This window comes from Theobroma cacao, chromosome 2, assembly GCF_000208745.1.
Source record: "Theobroma cacao cultivar B97-61/B2 chromosome 2, Criollo_cocoa_genome_V2, whole genome shotgun sequence".
In the NCBI taxonomy this organism is placed as follows: Eukaryota; Viridiplantae; Streptophyta; class Magnoliopsida; order Malvales; family Malvaceae; genus Theobroma; species Theobroma cacao.
Window position 1 is genome coordinate 3,142,633 of NC_030851.1, and position 20,684 is coordinate 3,163,316.

The window sequence follows — 20,684 nt, forward strand, 5'->3', positions numbered from 1 at the left end:
TGAAACCATTATTTTCTGATGTCAAAAGTGAAATGTAGATAAGGTTCCACTTTATGTTTAATGAGACAAGCCGCTCTTTGATCTCTTTCTTTGTCTAAAGCGAACGGCTGAGTGTCTTAAGATAATATACTAATATAAAACATTTGCTGCAATAATTTCCATTTTTTCTAGTTTATATTTGTCAAGTTCTTTCCTTTCCTTCCATTCAATGCTTAAAGCAGACTTGTGACTGAATCCAAATGGATGCATTCTTTTTAATATTGCATTGTTTCCTGTCTTTCATTAATTCTTTATCCTTGTGCCTTTGCAGTTTGGTGGCTCCAAAATGCCAATACTTCCACTCATTTAATGCGCAGAGAGGTCGGAGAGAGAGAGCTACTTCAACCTTTTAGTTTGTTTTTTAGGGGCTAGGAACTTGCTTTTACCTTGAGAAACATTAATTTAAGCATAATTGCATTTGCACACAGTCATTCCTGTGTGAGAAAGGGGCTTAATTGCACTGACGAGTTGGGGCTAATGGGCCAAAAGGAACAGCTCCCTTCTAGGGACCATTGTGAAACCCAACCTTATTAATATTCGCCCAACGAAAAACAAAAGAAAAGGTAGTGATGGTGGGTGGTGTGGCCCACACTTGCTTTTACGTACTAGCAATAAAAAGGAGGAAGATTATGGATAATGTTTTCAGAAGCATGGTGTCTCATGAAACAAGGCTAGCAATTTCTGATATATTAGCGTAGAGGGGTACTTGTGATAGGGAGAGGAAGCATTGGAAAGTGCAAACGATGTACAGGAGGTGACGGAGAGGAAAATCGAAATAGTTTTTAAAATATGGAGTGTCGTGACAGGTGAATCGGGTGTCTACAATTAGAAATTTTTGTTGTTAAATGAAAAGCAGGGATAACGTGGACCCGTGGAACAATTGTGGTTAGTATTGAAGATTAGAGTTGCGAGACTCGGCCTGGTCCAGTCTTGCCATGGCTTGCTTATAGCGCATATGAGCCATTTGCATGGGGAGCCAACTCCATGTGTGGTGAAGGCCAGCTTCTTCCCCTCACAGTCAGTCACTGGGCACTGAAACTACTTCTGATGGAGACATGGCATTTTTACATCTCCCTTTAAAAGATTTGATTGGAAGCTCTTTCCAGTATATAATACGAACATAGTTGAGTGTCGGATACTTCCCATTCTCATACTCAGATTCAGGATCAGCAACTCAAGTCCCCACACCCCATCCATTTTCTTTCCCACTCCCATACTCTTTACGCATCCCATTTAGCATACATGGATATACTATCACATGATCATAGAATAACAGATATTTTCTGCTTAGAGATAACATCGTTTTCCGCTGCAACCCAAATGGACAAACAAAACGAAGCAGATATTAGGTGGAAAAGGGAAATAACCTACTGTCCGCAAAGGAAATTTCCACAAAAGGTTCTCCTTTGCGGGGGTCCTGATCCTCTAGGCTGGAAAGCGGGCAGCCCTTACCCATCCCTTGGTCCTGCCAAACTTCTAAGCCAATTGGGCCATCAATGCCTCTGCAGCAACTAAGTCTTGAATCCTTTGGAATGGGCACCAAGCATTCTAAAACTAAACACCTGACCGCATAAAATTTCTATTCACCGAAAACAGCCCGGCAGCCCAGTATTGTAGTCAAAGTGAAACAAAAAATAAAAGATTTCTTAAACTCAGAATTTCAACCTTGCCAGAACTTACATGTATTAGACTTTCAGTAAAAATTTAAAACCCTTGTGTATAGTAGATCAAAAAAATAGGTACAGAGAGATAGCTATGTACAATATTTCTTGCGGCAATCGTGAAATCCCAATAGCTGTAGGCAATCTGCTTTTTACATTGCCTGTCTTCCTAATCCAGTGACAACCATTGGGCGAGGCAGAGAAACTGGTACAGCAACTCACAGGACGGCACGCACTCTCTTCAGCTAGATCTTGCTACTACTTGACTGGAAGTGTCCAGGCTAGTGTTAGTCACAAAGGTAAAATAAGTTGCCAAATGAGGAAAAGAGCCATAATAGTAGGGGCTGCACGGGCAGTAAATTGCACTTGGAGCAGACCTGATAATGAAGCTCCATTTCTATTCAGGCTTGATAGGTATATCATACTCTTATTCACAAGTGGTAGCAGTGCTCCATCTTTCCTTGCCCCAAACACTTTTTGGCTGCAAATTATCCATAAAATACAAATAAATACACGAGTATCATGAGATATTTCTACTAAATAATGTAAAATTAGAGACTTGTTACTGTTACACTAAGGATGCAATGATATGGCCTTTGGATATGGCCAATACGTTCCATCCTGCTTTCACATTGCATGACTGACATTCTTGTTTTATGTTTTTTCATAATTAGAGAGTTCTAAAGGATAACTGATTGATAATTGTGAAGGGTATATCCAGCATATAAGAAAGACAAAAAGGCTGGCACAAAGGACATGAAAAAGGAGAAACCAAATGTTCTCAAGGCATAGTGTTCATTTCTATTTAAGCATTTTAAGGACTTGGAATTAACAAAGCATATTGTGTCGTAAATCATTATTTTGTTATGAAATTTCCTAATAATTTTGATCTTAGAAAAAAAGGATCCAAGATTAGGGACACATTACTATTGTCTTCCAAATAAATCGATAAAAATCATTGGGATAAAAAACAAACAGTTCATGATATCAGATTGTTAAGACTGGCTCAGCCACTAATACCTAAGATTGCTATTTACTTGATCAGCGATGACCACCAAAATAAATAATGGCAGAACTTCAGACCTCATGTATTACAATTAGCAAAAACTTCTAATAACCCTGACCACCTCCCGTTTAGGGATGGACTGCGGTGCTAATATCAGATTTTTAAGGCACCATCATTATGGTATTCTAATTTTGAATGAACTATTACAGCTCTAATATTGCCATCAAGAAGCCAATTCTGCAGGAAGGCACTCACAAAAATGGTTCTGAAACGTAAGACATTAATATTGTGGGCTGCAGCACATCTACAGCAACGTACATCACATGAACTACAACTAGAAAGGTTTCAAGATCCAGCTGTACCAAGATTCCTTTCCAAAATAGCAATAGGAGTTCTAATTCTTTTGTGTGTCAACAATCATTCCAAGAGCTTACAGTTTCAACCAAAGCATCATTTGGCTTGAACCTGATAACCAGCTTGTTACCAACTCGAAGCAAAAATGTTTCCTCCAGCTAACTAAATATGCAGTCTCCTACACACTAATAAGTCATATCCCTCAAATCATCTACATTCGGAAAAGTTGACCACACCTTTATTAGAACAATTTAAGCAAAACTTTGCAACTAATCACATTAATGTGATTAAATTCAATCAGAATGAGTATTACTAAGACGGTATAGATTACTTTTTATCATTATATTCTAAATCAATAATTTTCAATGCACCTATCCAAACCATGACTTGTGGAATAAACTCGAGTCGAGCTCCCAATCCCACCCATGAAAGAGTCTTTTTGGTGAATAATGCATCGAAATTAATGATCAGAAAAATACATTCCAACCCATTACCCTACGGCACCAGTAGGAAGTATCACAAGTCAATTTATTTACATAATTGATCTACGCTTGCACTTCATCCACAAAAAACGCCGAATTTTCTGGAACATGCCAGCGTGGCTGGCTACTCAAATCATGCAAATAATGAAATGACAAAAACCACCCTGAAACATAACAGTTAGCTAACCAGAACCTGAAGTTTCAGAAACATGTAACAGTGGCGGAGTTCGTTGGTAAACTTCACCTGGTATAAGGAGGCGGGCAAAATATGATGACGTAATCAGCACCAGCACACGTGTATGTACTCGTAACATCGTCATACGCGTAGCTATACGCGCGTGGGCAGGCATGTTTGAAAAACAACGAGTAGGTCGATGGCCGACACACGTCAGGCGTTCCGAACGCCCCGCTGCAACAATACTGAGGATCCCCGAAAGCTTCACACGCGCTCCTACACCCAATGCCCCCTCCACCACTCTGACGCGCCACACGTAACTCCGAAGGACACGCTCCGTTAAGGTCCAATAAGCAACCCGTGGCGCTACAATTCCCACCTTTTCCTCCCTTTGCCACGACCAACATCGGCAAATTGTAGCCGTCGACTAAGCTGATGTCGTAAAAATCTAATCCTCCGTCACCGTTTAATGTGAATTCTGCGAGAGTAGCAGGCGGCTTGGCGCCACTTCCGGAACACTCAATTTGACCGGAGCCGCAGTCGCCGCTTAGGCAAACGAATTTACCGGAGGAGTCGAGGCCGCAAAGGGTTCGACCCCATAGTCGGCCGGACCAGGACATGGGTATTGTCACGGTTCTGGATTTGCCCGTATTAAGAACGAAGCCGGTAGTGGGAAGCTGAGCCCTGTTGGCGCCGGATAAAAAGCCGGGCCATATAGTGTGGCGACACTTGTTGACGATCTCGAAAGAAGCTGGGTTCACTTCTGCGATGAAAAACAAGGAAAGGGTCAGTGCAGAGATTCCAAATAACGAAAAAGAAAAAGGCCTGGAGAGAGAGAAGACGGAGTCTTCGAAGTTTTTTTACCTGAGAGGAAAGAGAGTAAGAGGAGAGAAAGGAAGGAGGCAGAGAGAAGAAGACGATCCATTATTGAAGAAATAAAGATCAGAAAATGTGGGAGTTCGAGGTTAAAGAGTAGGCAAAAAACAAAATAAAAAAGAAAAAGAATAGAACAGACGGAAGAACTTTACTTTTCTTGCGAGGAGAGGGGAGAGTAGTCGGAGTGGGACTTGAGGACTGTGTGTTTGTGGGGTTTTGTCCTTTTGGCTTTCGGTTTTGGTTTTGGTTTTGGGTTATTTTATTAAGTAATCAATTCTTTAATTTTGTGTGTTTTTTAGGCATTTGCACCTGAATTTTCTCTCCTTTCCCCGCGAGATACAACTGTAATATTTTATACGGTGCCCTTTCCGCTTATCTTTTAGTAGTTAACGAACCTTGTTCTTCACTGGAAAAGTACAATCGGATGGTAATATTTTAGTGCCCTGTTTTCCCAAAGAATGGACGCAACATACGGTATTGCCATGGATGATTATAAGCAAAGATAGTGATTATTAGGAACGAGTAACGCGACTATCAGTTTCAAACTGACTAGATTTGTATCCAAACGAAATCGCCAGGTAAATTTTTGCGGTGCATTTTATTCAGAATTGGCATGAACATGATTAGAGAAAGAGACTGGGGAAAGGATGTTGTCTGAATTGCATGAATATACTGCATCTAAAGGAGTCTAGAGTAGAGAGCTCCATTTGCTGCCTGTAGTTGCACGTAAAGCCTAAAATCTTGGTTTTAATTACTTAAAACTTACGCATACGTATACACTAAAGATTACTGTAAGTGAAAGCTCAAAAGCAGATCCACAAGCTAAAATGTTTTAAATGTTCAACTTGCAAGGAAGATATATCTGTGTCGGAAAAGACCAAAGCGACAAACGCTAATGAAGCATATGAAATAAAAAAATTGCCTAACAGGTACCTGTGAGTTCTGATGAGTGGTAATAGAAAAGGCAAACTAATCTCTTAACTCACAAGGAAACAGAACTTGCACATGAATGTGCATCTGCAACAAAAGAATTACAACACTTGCTTACGGAAGTAAGCTAAGTTCCTAATGCATTTCAATTTTTCAGGTTATGATTCTTGCCATAGAGACCTCAACCAAATCAAACGCCGAGGCCCCTTAATTGTCATAAATGCAATTGCATTTTTATCATCTTTGAGAACATTAACAGACTTTGTAAACTCATCATCGTCCAATTCTTCCAAGTGCTGCAACTCCTCCAGACACTTCTGATACAATGTTCTCTCATTTGATGCATCTCTTTGCAAAGCTTTGAACTTGACTGCTGAAAACATGTCATATATTGCATTCTCTATTATCTCACCAGCATCATAGCAGACCCTTTTGTTACGAGCTGAAGGTCTAGGAGCAACAGACTTTCTTTTCTTTGCTTGTTTGTCACTTATACGAATTATTGAATCAGAATCAAGGGTACCCTCAACTACTTGTGTAGGTAGGTTAGTTGGCTCTGAAGATCGGACTGTCTCTGTGTTGCTATTTCCCTCTTCGGTTATCATTGGAACACCATGTGGAATGCATTTGCCGGTAGTTCTTTCACCTGCACCAGATACAACAAAAGAGAAAAGAATATTGTTCTTTGGATATAGTCACTTTCATACACCACTTCTGCAAAGTAAGCAGGCTGGTGCACACCACCTTTGCAAAATTCAAATACAACAAAAGTATCAGCTAGTTTCATGCTTTTAACGAAAATGGACAATCTCTCAACTATGATAAAAGCAAACAAACAATACTTTATTGATTTATGAGAAAGCAACTATGACCAAATAGTATTTTCCATAGCTCATAAAGAAATTTTACCTTCAAAAATAATAGACATTTGTTTATACAGGGGAAAGCTCTTGCGTCGGAAAGGTCTTGCTTCACTTCTTACCTAAAACAATGTATTATAAGATTCCCATACCAAATTCAAGATAATTTTCAAAAGATGTTACATACCGCAATATAGTTCTCCCAAACTTTATCATCAGCTACTACCATTTGTCGAGTTTCATCCCAGCCAAATCCATTCTGGGCAAGCAGTGTTTTAACAACACCATAATCTTTCTTCATCACATTGTAACGGTTTTTTATTTGGTTTTCTTCTAAATTCATGCCAAACTTCTTGTTAAAATCACGTGTAACAGACCTAATCACTTCATTCTTAAATTCATTATACGCTGTCCTTCCACAATTATGCTGCTCAATTAAAATCTCAACCAGATAAGCATCACGAGATGGGGTCCATTCTGCTTTGGCTCTACCTAGAACTCCTTCCTGTGTGGCAGACATCTGGACTCTGTTTGGTAACAGGGGGTTAGTAAAGATAATGAAGATTTCTTTAACCAATGTTTGAAAAAAAAAACATATGAAGAAATACTAACATAAACGATAGATCCACAGAATTAAGCTGTTACACTGAGTGATGTTTCTAATCAACAGTCTCCTTTGGAAGTAGTTTAGAAAGTTATTCAAATTTTCACAAAAGAAAAATTCAATAGTTAATTCACAGGTCAACATTTGATTGTTAACCACATCCCAGGTCCTAGATTGCTAATTAATGTCTACCCAAATTATGGTGTAAGGAGAGATTTCTCTACGCACCCAGTTGTTATTACTTTAATAGTGTGGCTTTCTTCTCCAAACTCGGAATTTAAGTTTTACTGGTCATCTTGCCTAGAAAGTTCATCAACTGCCGCACTTGTGATTATCACCAATGGCTAAAGGTTTCTTTCATCTGATATTTTTCATCCCTCACCTTCAATTCTTTTACACTTGTACTCTAGTTCTACTTTCAGATTCATACTAATTAGACAGTTTTTTTTTCTTTTATCATCATACTAATTAGACAGTTGGGTTCAGCTTATGTACTTCATGCAAGTAGATTCAAGGTTCTGCCATAGGTGCATTTGACTGCCCTAATAATGTGAACTAGTTTTTTATGCCAAACACAACATAAACACACACGAAAATTTACTTTTTGAAGTCATTAACAAACAAGTTGGTAATGAAATGGTGAGGCACCAGAGTAATCACTAAATGGAACATATATGCAACACATGCAATCACTTGACATCCTAACTATTAACTTTGAAGAAGTGTTAGGAAGAATGAACAGACAAATACGACTTATCTCCAGAAATCCTGTGTTCAATGTAATAAATGGATTCATCTTTTGAGGGAATAACCATACACATTAAGGGTCCAAAACTTAGATGATCTCATATCTAAAAAAATTTGGTAATATTTCCCAAGTGATCCAAACTTAATATTACAAGCTGTGCTATGTGTGTACTCAAAAAATGTCAAATTAGTGTCGACAAAGATAGCAACAAACTTCAAAACAGAGTTCCAACTTCAAGCTCATGAAACGAGGCAGTGAAGAAGTTAATGAATCACAGATTACAACCTACATTAATTTCTCATATGCCCACCAATATTGTAACTTAAATTCCAAGATCTTCCAATCAGCCACCAGTTTCTCAAAGATTGAAAAAATCTTCAAAAATAAGATCCTATGGGGGCTGTCTGCTCCCATCCTCTAAGATAAGCTCAGCAATCAATATAATCTAAACTAGACTTTAATAACAGAAACAATACAATCCAAATTGCTCATAAATTTGCAGAAAGCCTTATGTATATCATTTGGCTATCAGAAGGCTAACTATGAAAACCCAGAAATAAGAACTAAGAAATATTTTCACGCAAAAAAAGAAAAATAAAGCACCATCAGTTGAAGATGTAAAGCACAGCTTTTTTCTTGGTTACTTGGCATATTTTCTCAGCAAACAAACAGAGAACAAAGGTTGGTTTCTTTTGGAAGTACCTTTGTTCAAACTGCTCAGTGACAGGGACTTGGAGTTCGCATGTTAGGAGTTTAAAGACAGAACTGCTGAAAGAGAAGAAAAGGAGGACCGAGTTTGCTCCTGAACAAAATGTAGCGCGTACCTATGGCTATAAATGGTAAGGGGCTTTCTGACTCAATCAACTGTAGCCACGTCAGACAATGCGTTTTATTCGGTTGAGTTAATCAGCTGATCTTAGCCGTTCAAATGCTAGACTTTTGTTCTGAAACTTTATGGTCTTGGTCATTACTGTCAAATTTGGGCCTCCATAACGTGAACTGGGAAAACCTTGGGCCTTAGCTAAAGAATATTTCTTCACTTATTTGTTGATCAAAATTTGTACACCTAGAATTCAAGATTGTCATAAAGCAATTTGAGATAAACTGAATAAAAATGGTTTTCAATTTAGTGCTATGAGCCAATGTTGGGTATTTGCATAAATGTTTATGTTTGCCCATGTTTCTGTCGTAGATCTGAGTCCATATTTCTTGTATCATAATACTAGGATTTTTGCAGGTTTCTCACCAAGCAATGGATACCCAAAATTTAGTAACAAGAATTCAGGGAGACATCTTTACTAAGTACTAGTCTTGCAGCAGATAGGGTCAAATTCAAATGGCAATAAACACCAAAAAGAACATATTGAAATGCTTTCTTGTGCTTTGAGATGACCCCAAAAATGCCAGCTTTGGTTGTGTAACACAAGAACAAAAAAGGTGGAAATGACAAATTTCTCTTTCAGTATATAGGATTCTTTTAGTCCTAGAATTTGTTTCCAAAGTGGAGGCCATAAAGGAAAAGCCAACATGATGTTGTTTGTTGATAAATGGCCGTCACAACAATTATAACTTGTTTAGAAAACTAAAGGGTCAGACCCAAGTTTTCTCTTAATGGAGTTGACATACATATTGAATCCATTTTGCAACACCACCAAGTCAATGCAGTGTTCCCAATTCCAAATTTATTCCTTTATGTACCCAAAAGCAAAGATGCTTCTCTGATCAACACCCAAAAAGACCCAGAGAGAGAGAGAGGGAGAGACATACGGAGAGAAGGAAATGGCTGAAGTTCGACTCATTGGGAGCCTTAATCATTGCTGAAGAAAAACCATGAGTAAAAGTTTAGAACACCGTTAATCAAATCTTTCACTAAATTTGGGTATAAATTTTGTCTTGTCAACGACACGTTGAATGGTGTTTTCTATTAAAGCAAGACGCGTTGTCTTGATTTTGGCTTCACATCATTGAAAGAGCGGCACATATGAACACATATCATTGATGAGCAGCATCATGATTTAATGTTATTCTTCTGCTGTAAAAGACAGAAAGCACAGATTTTATTTTTCTATGCACCCCTCAATTAAATTCCAGCAATAATTTGTGGAAATTATTGTTCATCATAGGTTTTGACTTATGATTTTTATTAAAGTTGCATTCAATTTCGATCTCCCTTGCCTGTAGCCTGGCGTGCTGGAATTAATTCTCATGCTGCATTATTAATGGTGCCTCTGTCTCTGTGTGCTCACAGCAAGGATGACATGAAATTGAACATTTGTGGGAGGTCTCTCTTCCTTTTGTTAATCAGAATTATCACCAAAGAATTGAATGATTTTACCTTTGTACAGCACCCAAAAGACAAATTCTAGCACAATTAGCATGCCCTGTCGAGTCTCATCAACATTATCGTACCATTTCAATGAATTAGCACTATCCCTAATGTTGTCTGCAAAATTTTGTGCTAGGAATCAAACTGTCTGAGAGACTGTCAATATCCGCTGAAATTTGCTTTCAGAAATACTCGCAGCAAACCCAGTGATCCACTCGTTAAAACCTTTTGTCAACAACTAGTTCACTTCACACTGAAATCAGAGATGAAGAAAAAGGAAAAGGAAAAACCTTTTATTCTTCTAATTATTAGTACAAATGGATAAATAAATAAAAGAAACCTGATGGAAAATTGATGAAGGGCAAAGATTATGTTACAAAGAGCAAGCAGCAGGCAGCAATTTGGTGCTATGCACTGCATTATAGCTGGTCAAGGAGACAGGGTACCACAGGGAATGTTTCTGGTCCCTGCGGCTGTAAAGCACGATCTATCAGGGACTAGCTGTGCTGCCCAGCAGGCCCCATGAATATGTTGACCTGCACCAAAACAAAAGCTTTCTTTTTTTTGTTTTTTTTTGCCTCTTTATAGACCTAGACACTCTCGTTTTCATTAATGATATCAACACAACTTTGAAGGGTTGTTCTTTTTATTACTAATTTATAGAAAGACAAACTCATTATGTTTTACCATCATAGGTTGAGAGACAATCCATAATCTCTCTGGGTTAGTTGTTCGAATTCAACAAGAAGAAAACGAGGGCCAAGAAAAAGTTTAAAGACTGATTGTTAAGAGTAATTGCACAAGGGAAAATTCAATATTCTTGCTCTTGGGGACCTTTTGTTTTTTCTTCTGACACCTTGAAGTTTGATATTTTGTAGGTATAATGGCAATTGGCACACTTGGTTATTATTACTTGCAAGCCAAAAAATACATGTTAATATCATCATACACACAGTAGTTTTTTCCTTTTAGCAGTTTACTTCCAGACCTTTTCCCCCTGTTTCCAATCCTTTTTGTATAGCAGTCTGGTTCAAAGCCAAGCATCAATGATTTCAAAGCAAAAATCCCAACAACATTACTATCCCCTATGCCCATTATCATCAACATTACGATGATATGGCTGAAGATGACGGGAATTAAGTTCCAAATCACTTTAATCCAAAAGAGAGAATGTTTGTATCTTCTTAACCGTACCTATCAAAATAAATAAATAAGCATGCTAAAAGATAAAAACTACTCCACATTATATTAAAATAATTAAGATTAAAGGGTATTAAGTAGAACTAAATAACAAAAACAAATAATAAAAGAAAGATATGGTATTGCCAAGGGCACATGAATCATGATCTAACAAGTCTGGGATGGACAGTTGTTGTATTGCTCATATATATATATATATATATATATATATATATATATATATATACATGTCCTTAGTGCAAGCTATAGATAATATATAGTAATTTGTTGGTAAGAATATCTTGACAATACAGTGGTAATATAACTGCCATGTGAATTTGTGAAGAAGGAATTTTGGGGTTTGGGCTTAGAGGTGGGGGGCATTCTCGAGTCCACAAAGCCATGGCCATGTGATAAAAGCAGCTTTCTTCTTGTTGTAAAGCGACCACGCCCGTTTGGCTGCAATCATGCGGTCTACTTTGTTATTATTTCCCGTCACACCTTCCCTTGCCAATACCATTTCCCTTTTTTTTTATTATTATTATTATTATTTTGTCTCCCCCCTATGTGCCTTCTTCTTCTGCAATTTTATTCCACATTTGGCTTTCTTCTTTTGGCCATAATTACCCTTCACAAATTTTCATATTCAATCATAAAAAGTTATAAAATTTGAGCAAACGATGGGGGTAAAATACTTATATATGTTACAAAATATATTATTTTGAAAAAAATATTTAATTTAAATATTAATGAACTTGAAATGAATTAGTATGAAATCTTATGGAATAAAGTAATTTTTTCAAATACTTAGTGATAAAAGTTAATACCAAAATATAATCTGTCTTCTTAATTAACGAAAACAATACAAATGCAAGACTAGTAATTAAATTTTGCATCTTTGGTCAATTTGGGAAAAGTTATTCAATATTTTTTTGAAATATAAATTTGAATATGAAATTCAAAATGTATGGAAATTATTACTCTTAGTGTTTAAAAAAATGATGAACTTAACGAGTGTTTTAAAAGTAATTCTTATAATTATCATATTAAGTAATTTTTTTTGGATACATTGAAATCATTATAAAGTACCCACTCTTTAGGAAAAACCTTTTGTCTCTTACATTAATTAATTACCAAAAATTAAGAGGAGGAAAATGGCATGTTAAGAGTTATGATGAAAAGTAAAGGTTAGATTAGGTAGAGAGACAAATGTCATAATAAGCTCGGGAAGAGGGGAGACCCGCTCGTGCGGACAAGCCACTCACGCTCTCTAATGAATTCATTTTATTTTGTTAGTAAAGTGAGATTAGACTAATATAATAATTAGCTAAAAAACAAAATTTTTAATTACAGAAGAAAAATGGGCTCAAAAACCAGAGGATTTTACTCGCTTCCCAAAGTTACCGCTCCCTCTAAAATACCTTTCAAACACAGCCTTTTTCCCACCATTCGAGAACCCCTCTCTATATATATACCCTCCATATCTCTTCTCTTTTCTTCACCTTCACTCCAGCTATCTACCAATCCTCTTCTTCCATTGAAAAGACACTACCCAGTTAGCCTTTTGAGGGAAAACAGTAAGGAATTCGTAAGCAGAAAACAGAGAGCTGAAGGCTGTGAGGAAGTGAGAGGAAAAAAGGGGAGGAAATTTTTTAAGGATAGGAAGGAGATCAATGGCAACTGATAAGGTGGTGGAGACTGTGATTGTTGGGAATTATGTGGAGATGGAAACTGAAGGGAAGCCTAAGGGTATGAAAAGCAGGATTTCTAAGATCTTTTGGCATGGTGGTTCTGTTTATGATGCCTGGTTTAGCTGTGCATCTAATCAGGTTTGTCATCTTTTGCTTTTCCCACTATGTTGTTACCTATGAAACAGTGGTTTAACACATGTGACAGAGATTCATAATTTGTTGCTTCTTTGTTTCTGCAGGTGGCTCAAGTGTTGCTTACATTGCCATACTCATTTTCCCAGCTGGGGATGCTCTCTGGCATTCTCTTTCAGCTGTTCTATGGGTTGCTGGGTAGCTGGACAGCTTATCTCATTAGCATACTCTATGTAGAATATAGAACAAGAAAAGAAAGAGAAAAAGTTGATTTCAGGAACCATGTCATTCAGGTTAATTAACTTTTGAACTCTATACAAACAACTTCATGAAAGAAACTGATGAAAAGCAACTCTTCTTTTTTTAATCTCAAAATATTAACTTTCTCTGTTAATTGTATAGTGGTTTGAGGTTCTTGATGGACTCCTTGGAAAACACTGGAGGAACGTGGGTTTGGCATTTAACTGCACTTTTCTTCTCTTTGGATCTGTCATTCAACTCATAGCTTGTGCAAGGTACCTACTCATCTCTGACTCTTATATTTGCTTTATTGGTATCCACAATTTAAAATTGTTGGCTCCAAATGAATAAGGAATCATCTCCTTGCACCCTGACAAAACTAATCTCCCTGCTGTTGGGTATCTTTTGTTTTGTTGTTGCAGCAACATATATTACATAAATGATAATCTGGACAAGCGGACTTGGACTTACATCTTTGGGGCTTGTTGTGCCACCACAGTCTTTATTCCTTCATTCCACAATTACAGAATCTGGTCCTTTCTTGGCCTTGTCATGACCACCTACACTGCATGGTATCTCACCATTGCCTCCCTCCTCCATGGCCAGGTAATTGACAAACTCTCACTTACCAGTTAAACACGTGAAGATTTTAGCTACTTTAAGGAGTTGAGCCAATTCAAAATCAAGTTAATAGCAATATGACAGCACATTTACTTGTCAACTGGACAACTTTTCCAAGATATATAGATTTGATGCCTGAATATTTTTTCTTCGTTTTTTTACATGAAAATCTTGAACATATATATGGCCAGCTTGGCCCACAAGTGCTGGGTTTGAAATCAGTCAAAAGAGAAAACCTGGTTGTCCCATTTCCTGTCAAGAATGAATATTGCAAACTGATATAAGTTTTATTATAATAAACCTTATGAGTATAATATATAAGCAATGATATTAAACCTGCCAATGTAGGTAGAGGGAGTCCGGCATTCTGGTCCGACCAAGCTGGTGCTATACTTCACCGGGGCCACAAACATTCTCTACACATTTGGGGGACATGCTGTTACTGTGTAAGACAAGTTTATATGTAGAATCCGTGTCTTTTACGTTATCTACAATTCTGCCCATGTTTTTTCAAGTCGATAAATTGTGTAGTTAATGTATTTGTGCCTTGGGTCTTAACTCATAATCTGCTGTGGAGAACTATAAATACATAAAAGCAGTTGTGAAAATGACCAGCGCTTCACTTCTTCAGACGTGATCTGACCATTGGAGATCTAATGACCAATTTATGTCCAAAAGCACATAATTCTCTCAAATACTTTAAAGTTTGAAATATCAATCATTCATATTAGTATAAAGTGTATATATATAACTATTATTGGAGCTTTTCATTCCCCAAATTGCCCTTTGTAGGCGTGGAAGGTAAAAAGCTGCTTCCTTCTTGGAAACCCTAGTATTCCTTTTCAATGTGGAAAAGCCAATGATCTTTTTTCCTTTACTTTCGCTTTTTTCATGAGGAGAGGTCAAGAGGGTGGGGTCCACTTTGTTCAGTGAATCCAGCACAACCCACAGACCAGGGAAAAAGACCGTAAAGGTTATGGAGATGAAAGCGGTGGCTTGAGGCCTTAAAACCCAAAATTAATCTGCCTCGAGCAGACCTCTCCCAGGCCCTGATATTGATACTGTAGTACAAGAGAAATGATGTACATAGTTAATACTACCAAGTAGTTTGCTAATTAATGAAGAAATTAACTTTGTTGCAGGGAGATCATGCACGCAATGTGGAAGCCTCAGAAGTTCAAGGCTATATACCTGCTAGCCACACTGTATGTGCTGACACTGACACTTCCCTCGGCTGCTGCTGTTTATTGGGCATTTGGAGACATGCTTCTCAATCACTCAAATGCTTTTTCTCTTCTCCCAAGAACTCCCTTCAGAGACATGGCTGTCATTTTAATGCTTATCCACCAGGCATGCCTATGACTTCATTATTTGTATCATACATACCTACATACATGTGCACATTCATTATTATATTAACAAATGTTCATTTTTAGTACATCCATGCATTTCCTACATTGATACTTGTTCATTTTATTGATGGTAATTTTGGTGGGCATTGCGCAGTTCATAACATTTGGGTTTGCAAGCACGCCACTGTATTTTGTATGGGAGAAAGCAATCGGGATGCATGAGTGCAAGAGCCTGTGCAAGAGAGCAGCAGCAAGATTGCCAGTGGTCATTCCCATTTGGTTCTTGGCCATCATTTTCCCATTCTTTGGACCCATCAACTCTACCGTAGGATCCCTCCTCGTTAGCTTCACTGTCTACATCATTCCTGCACTGGCGCACATCTTCACCTTCAGATCAGCCACTGCCCGAGAGGTATTACACTCCCATCCATCATCCTAAAAAACGATCAACAAGGAATTAAACAAACCTCAAAGCTTAGCTAATCAGAGTAAGAAATGTCAATGTCAAGACATCTCAGAAGTTCTGCTTTATGTCAGATTCAAAACGTTTGACTGAAGAAGTGAGAGAATTAAAAATTGATGTCATTAACCGTTGATTTAATAAAATCCAAGCGTTAAGGATAAGAAATGCAGGGTGATAGCGTGTGGTCACAGTCTAGCAGACCAGACCCGGGTCTTTCTCCTAAGCTGATAATCTTCTAGATTTAACACTGAACATCTTTTGACAACATTTTGATAGTTGTGAGTTAGTAATATTATCTGCCTTTGCTTATTTCATGAAAAAGGCATTAATTTTTGTTGCAAAAGGCACGAGATTCGTGCTGCAACTGTGAACCAGAATATGTTCACGTACGTACCTGATTCCCCATATCTGGGGGGTACTGCAGAAAGCTTGTCTTTTCTTGATACGCTTCATCTTTTGGTACCAAAAATAACTCTGGGAAAAGATGTAGGTCCCTAATTAATGCGAGTCCCATGAAAACAGTGAGATGCAAACACGAGATTTGGGCTCATATTGACCGTTGGATCCATTGATCCATCTATGATTATTAACATGTGGGATTTCCTGAACGGCTGTGATGCAGAATGCAGTGGAGCAACCACCGAAGTACTTCGGAAGATGGGTGGGGACGTACGTGATCAACATCTTTGTAGTGGTTTGGGTGCTGATTGTTGGGTTTGGATTCGGTGGTTGGGCGAGCATGACAAATTTCATTCACCAGATTGACACATTCGGGCTCTTCACAAAATGTTACCAATGCCCACCGCCAGCAATGCCAGCTTCACCACCACCTCACGGCCTCAACGCCACCGCGGCTGCTCCTCTACACCACCCTTTCAACCACACTCGCAGCCCTTGATTCGTCTCAACTTACAGGGGTTCCCCTCGTGGCTTAACTACAACCATGAATATGTCATCGTGTCATTTGCACACTTTGGTCATCTTTGTTACTTCAGCCTGTAGACAGAGAAGATTAAAATTGGGAGTTAAATGGAAGTTCATGAATCAGATTAATTATCTTTAACTAGTCCAGTCAATTCCTGTACACACAAATGCCACCCTTTTTGAGTCTTTCTCTGTCTTTTTTATTTAGCTTAGAGAGTTTGTAATGCATTTCCAAGAGAAAAACAAAAAAAAAAAAAGAAAGGAAACAAAGTTTGTATGAAAAAATTGAAGATCTCTACTTCTAGCTTTGGTTCAGTCTCTTATGATATAAGATTAATGTCAGCATTTCCTTGCACATTTGTTCCTACATTTGGAGATTTATTTCATTTTAGAAACTAGAAAGTGGTGAAGACAATTGACCAAGGCACACATTTAGCAAATCGAGTGGAAACAAGCATACATGAAACATTACAGAGAAAATGAAAGTGGAATCTGCTTTACTAGAACATGACAGAATATGAAGTCCAAAACCTACTGATAAAGATTGGATCTATTCGATTCTGCTGCAAATAGATTCGCAGTGATTTGTCTCATTTATCTTCTTCTCCACTCTGTACTTTTCTCTGTTCAAAGGCTTAGCCAAAATAAGGTATGTTCAATAGGAAACAAATGATACAAGCCTAGAAGATTTCCGTTTGGGATTATACTATGAAGTACCTGAAATCTTTTGTTGTGTCAAGCATATATAAGAATGTTCATGATGTATCCTTGCTTGAGGACCAGTAAGCTGTTCCAGAACAGCCAAAAACGATTCACAGAATTGCTGCCATTTGAAAAACTGAATTGCAATTGGATAACCTAGTACGAGTTACAATACTTCAACCAGCTGGTAGAACTGATGAAGGAGATTATTAGCAGGCCTTGGAATCAAATTTATCAGGGTGAAAATCTTGATTTTGATCCCACAGTACTCTTCCCGCTTTCACACCCCATATCTAGGAGCGTTGGAGCTTGGACCTTGAAAGTGATAATTCAAGCAATAAAGCAGCTTCATGCAGCATAGGGAGAAGCATGTATAGTTGAAACCTCTAAAGCTTCTTTTTCTTCCCTTTTTTTCCATCTATGTTTATCCATGATGATGAGAAATGAGGTGATGAGAAATCATAAAATGGCTTACCAAACATACCCAAATGATTAAAGAAGAAGGTAAAAATGACGTAAGGGATAGGGTGTTGCTTAAATGTTGGGCGATAAAGCTGGTAGACATGGATACACCAATGGCACTGTGGGGAATCTTAATAATCTTCCAGCCATGAAAAGCTGAGATGTAGCAGCAGTCACACAAAGTTGTCAAAGCGCCCTTTTATGAGAGACCATATGATCTTTGCAAGAGCATGCGACCCCGGATAAAAACCAAAGGCTCGAGGCTTTTTCGGTTAAAAAGTGGTTCTCTTTATTCGCTAGACAACAGGACAAACGGTATCAAGTTCGGAGACATGCTCTTCTCCTGCTACACAATTTTCTTTTTCTTTTGTTTTTTTTTCGCAGTCTCCTCCATTTGTTCAAGACATGACAATCTGACAATGCTTCAAGGCTTTCGAATTCTTTGAGGAAATTTTAACAATTTCGAGATCATTCCAGGATTAATATGATGATTAATTCAAAAATATTAAAGAAAGGAAAAGAGAAAGTATTGCTTAAACCAAAAGTGTCCGAGCAATATATTCTCATTTTTACAATAGTTCTTCATACTTTATGTGGTTGAAAATAAATAAATAAATGCATTTAAGAGTGGGTTTATTTGTAAAAATAAAAAATATTTACACCCAAAAAAAAAATGAAGTTGGAAAAAAAATAAAATTTTAAAAAAGCTACTGAACTATATATTATTTAAATAAAATTTTTATTTGTTATTACTTTTTAAAAAAATTAAAATTTTATTTTAATTCAAATATATTTTTAAAATTAACAAAACTATAATCTTTTTTCGAATTGTCATATAACAATTGTCACTTTTTATCAACATAATTTTTGACGTGGCATGCTGGTGAGTAAAATCTTCCATAGCCAATCATGAGTCGGTAGTGGAATCATAAAAAAAAAAAATTCTGATTCCTCTCTTTCTCAACTATCTTTCAAACGAAGTAGTTATTTAAAAAAATAATTTTTTTTTTCAAATCTTAAAGGAAAAACTTGTAGGTACAAGATTTTTATATTTTCAATTTTCTTTAGATTTAGAGAAAATGATATTTTCAAAAAATTATTCTATTTAAAAGAAAGACGAGAATGAGAGAAATTAAAAAAAAAAATCTTTATTTTGTGATTTCCATGTCGGGTGACCATGGGACTCACCACCATGACATGTCATTTGCCACCTAATAACTTCATCCGCCATCACGACATGTTAGGTACCAGTCAAAAGTCACGTGGGCAAGAAATATTAATTGTTATTTTTTAGTTGAAATATTTTTATTTAAAATAAAAATTTAAGAGTTTTATTTAAATGTAATAAAAAAGATTAAAAACTTATTTAAATAATTATGTATAATTCAAAAAAAAATTTATGCATTAAGCCAATTTAAATTGAATTCCTTTTTCTTGGCTTTTATGCCTACACCTCGATCTTTCTCTTGTCCAAAACACTGCCGCTATTGAGATGATCCACTACGGTGAGTAAAACCACCGGGAAACTGAAATCTGAGCCCAATCTGCTAGTGAAACTCAAATCTCTTCGGCGGAACCATGGTTCCACGTAGCACGTCATCGTTCATATAGTCACAAACCGGCAGGCTGGCATCCAGCACTTGATGAGCTCAAAAGAAACAAAAGAAATCTTCGATGACTACAAAACTGGAGCTTCTTCTTGTAAATTTATTGCCTTCACATGTTAAATATAAGCATATGGTCGGTTATATATATAGACGTATGAATTTGGACTACAAGATATAAGGTAAAAAATTGCCTAAAAGGATGGATGGGTGATTTTTGAGTTTGTAAATCTTCTCTGAGAAGCTAAATTTTGGAAGAAGCAGTGTCCCACCATGGGAGGAATCGAAGTCCTTGAGTTGCGATTGAATATCTTGTCCATATCAAGTTTGGTGTTCAATCGCACGTAGTGTTCCTTGTCCATATTGTTGGATCCGTGATGTGGACCATTCTCATACACAAAAGGCTATCGTTGAGTTGCAACAGCCAATGGGCCACTCTCAAATGAAAGGAAATGCAATGCATCCTAAAAATGAATAAACAGGGCCAGAGGCTTCACCAAACAAATAGCCTTTTTAAGGGAAATGGAAAAAACGAAAATGAACAACTTGACTGCCAACACCCATACTGGTGCGCTTCGTTATTGAGCTCAGTCAACGCTGTCAGTGCTTTGAAAATCAAATTCCCGTTTGGGCGAATTGGACTCCAAGTTTGTAACCATCAATCACCTTCCAGGTCAATTGGTGTCATTATAATCGGCCAGTACGAACCTGTAGGTGGATTTAGGGGATAAGTTTCCAAGCCAACCCAAAACCCAATCCTCCAAGCAAACCGAAGGTTAAAAATCTTAACTTCAATCCGGTCACGCGCACACACGCAAACCTGCTTGTTCACTTAGACATTATCTCCGTAGTTAAACAATGAGGTTTCCACTTCAAAGCGCAAAACTCTTGGAAAAAGGGTTGTGAGATTTGCTCAATAAGAAACCATTACCCACTGCCATTGGCTATCACTACCTAAGAAACTTGGCACTGCACGTGTCAAAAACAAGCAAGATGGTTAAACCCCAAGTCTTGCATCCCCACAAGTAAAAGCTATACAAGTTCCTGAGTTTCCCTCGCTTTTTCTCAACAAAGCCGATCAACCCTGTTCTTATCCTAAAAGTAGCAAAGAGGTCCACAATCACTCTTACAGTCCAAGAACGCATTAAACACCACCAGCCTGTCTGAGCGAACCGTTTTATTAATTGACTGTAAAACACAGTACTAAACTTGAATTAAGCATTAACTGAACCCTCAAAAACACAGAAATGGGT

General features: G+C 37.4%; 3 protein-coding genes across 5 annotated transcripts; 1 reads left to right on the top strand and 2 right to left on the bottom strand.

The window, feature by feature from the left end:
• Positions 1,663-4,979, bottom strand: LOC18607574 (thaumatin-like protein 1b). Of its 2 annotated transcripts, XM_018116382.1 has the most exons (4): positions 4,582-4,979; positions 3,787-4,480; positions 2,078-2,181; positions 1,663-1,966 (listed from the first exon to the last, which is right to left on the bottom strand). In XM_018116382.1, the coding sequence occupies exons 1-4, from the start codon at positions 4,640-4,642 to the stop codon at positions 1,959-1,961; spliced, it is 867 nt and encodes a 288-aa protein (XP_017971871.1). In that variant the 5' UTR covers positions 4,643-4,979; the 3' UTR covers positions 1,663-1,958. The 2 variants fall into 2 exon arrangements, with proteins under 2 accessions (XP_017971871.1, XP_007041886.2); XM_007041824.2 differs by having other exon boundaries at positions 1,663-2,181.
• Positions 5,457-8,537, bottom strand: LOC18607575 (uncharacterized protein At2g29880). Of its 2 annotated transcripts, none has more exons than XM_018114729.1 (4): positions 8,438-8,537; positions 6,571-6,910; positions 6,433-6,505; positions 5,457-6,169 (listed from the first exon to the last, which is right to left on the bottom strand). In XM_018114729.1, the coding sequence occupies exons 2-4, from the start codon at positions 6,901-6,903 to the stop codon at positions 5,682-5,684; spliced, it is 894 nt and encodes a 297-aa protein (XP_017970218.1). In that variant the 5' UTR covers positions 6,904-6,910; positions 8,438-8,537; the 3' UTR covers positions 5,457-5,681. The 2 variants fall into 2 exon arrangements, with proteins under 2 accessions (XP_017970218.1, XP_017970219.1); XM_018114730.1 differs by lacking the exon at positions 8,438-8,537 and adding an exon at positions 8,339-8,419.
• On the top strand, positions 12,723-17,030 carry LOC18607576 (auxin transporter-like protein 5). Its single transcript, XM_007041827.2, has 8 exons — positions 12,723-13,069; positions 13,171-13,356; positions 13,466-13,578; positions 13,726-13,909; positions 14,273-14,370; positions 15,067-15,274; positions 15,431-15,688; positions 16,362-17,030. Exons 1-8 carry the CDS (start codon positions 12,914-12,916, stop codon positions 16,635-16,637), a joined length of 1,479 nt encoding a protein of 492 aa, XP_007041889.2. The 5' UTR covers positions 12,723-12,913; the 3' UTR covers positions 16,638-17,030.

Excerpts from the sequence above, each read along its gene's own strand:
- LOC18607576 (XM_007041827.2), top strand. The coding sequence starts at position 12,914 with ATGGCAACTGATAAGGTGGTGGAGACTGTGATTGTTGGGAATTATGTG. Across the intron at positions 13,070-13,170 it reads TTAGCTGTGCATCTAATCAG|GTGGCTCAAGTGTTGCTTAC; the intron begins GTTTGTCATCTT and ends TTGTTTCTGCAG. Across the intron at positions 13,357-13,465 it reads TCAGGAACCATGTCATTCAG|TGGTTTGAGGTTCTTGATGG; the intron begins GTTAATTAACTT and ends TTAATTGTATAG.
- LOC18607575 (XM_018114729.1), bottom strand. The coding sequence starts at position 6,903 with ATGTCTGCCACACAGGAAGGAGTTCTAGGTAGAGCCAAAGCAGAATGG. Across the intron at positions 6,506-6,570 it reads TTTGGGAGAACTATATTGCG|GTAAGAAGTGAAGCAAGACC; the intron begins GTATGTAACATC and ends ACATTGTTTTAG. Across the intron at positions 6,170-6,432 it reads AATGTCTATTATTTTTGAAG|GTGAAAGAACTACCGGCAAA; the intron begins GTAAAATTTCTT and ends TATCTGGTGCAG.
- LOC18607574 (XM_007041824.2), bottom strand. The coding sequence starts at position 4,642 with ATGGATCGTCTTCTTCTCTCTGCCTCCTTCCTTTCTCTCCTCTTACTC. Across the intron at positions 4,481-4,581 it reads CTTACTCTCTTTCCTCTCAG|AAGTGAACCCAGCTTCTTTC; the intron begins GTAAAAAAACTT and ends TTTTCATCGCAG. Across the intron at positions 2,182-3,786 it reads TGCCCGCCTCCTTATACCAG|CCAAAAAGTGTTTGGGGCAA; the intron begins GTGAAGTTTACC and ends GATAATTTGCAG.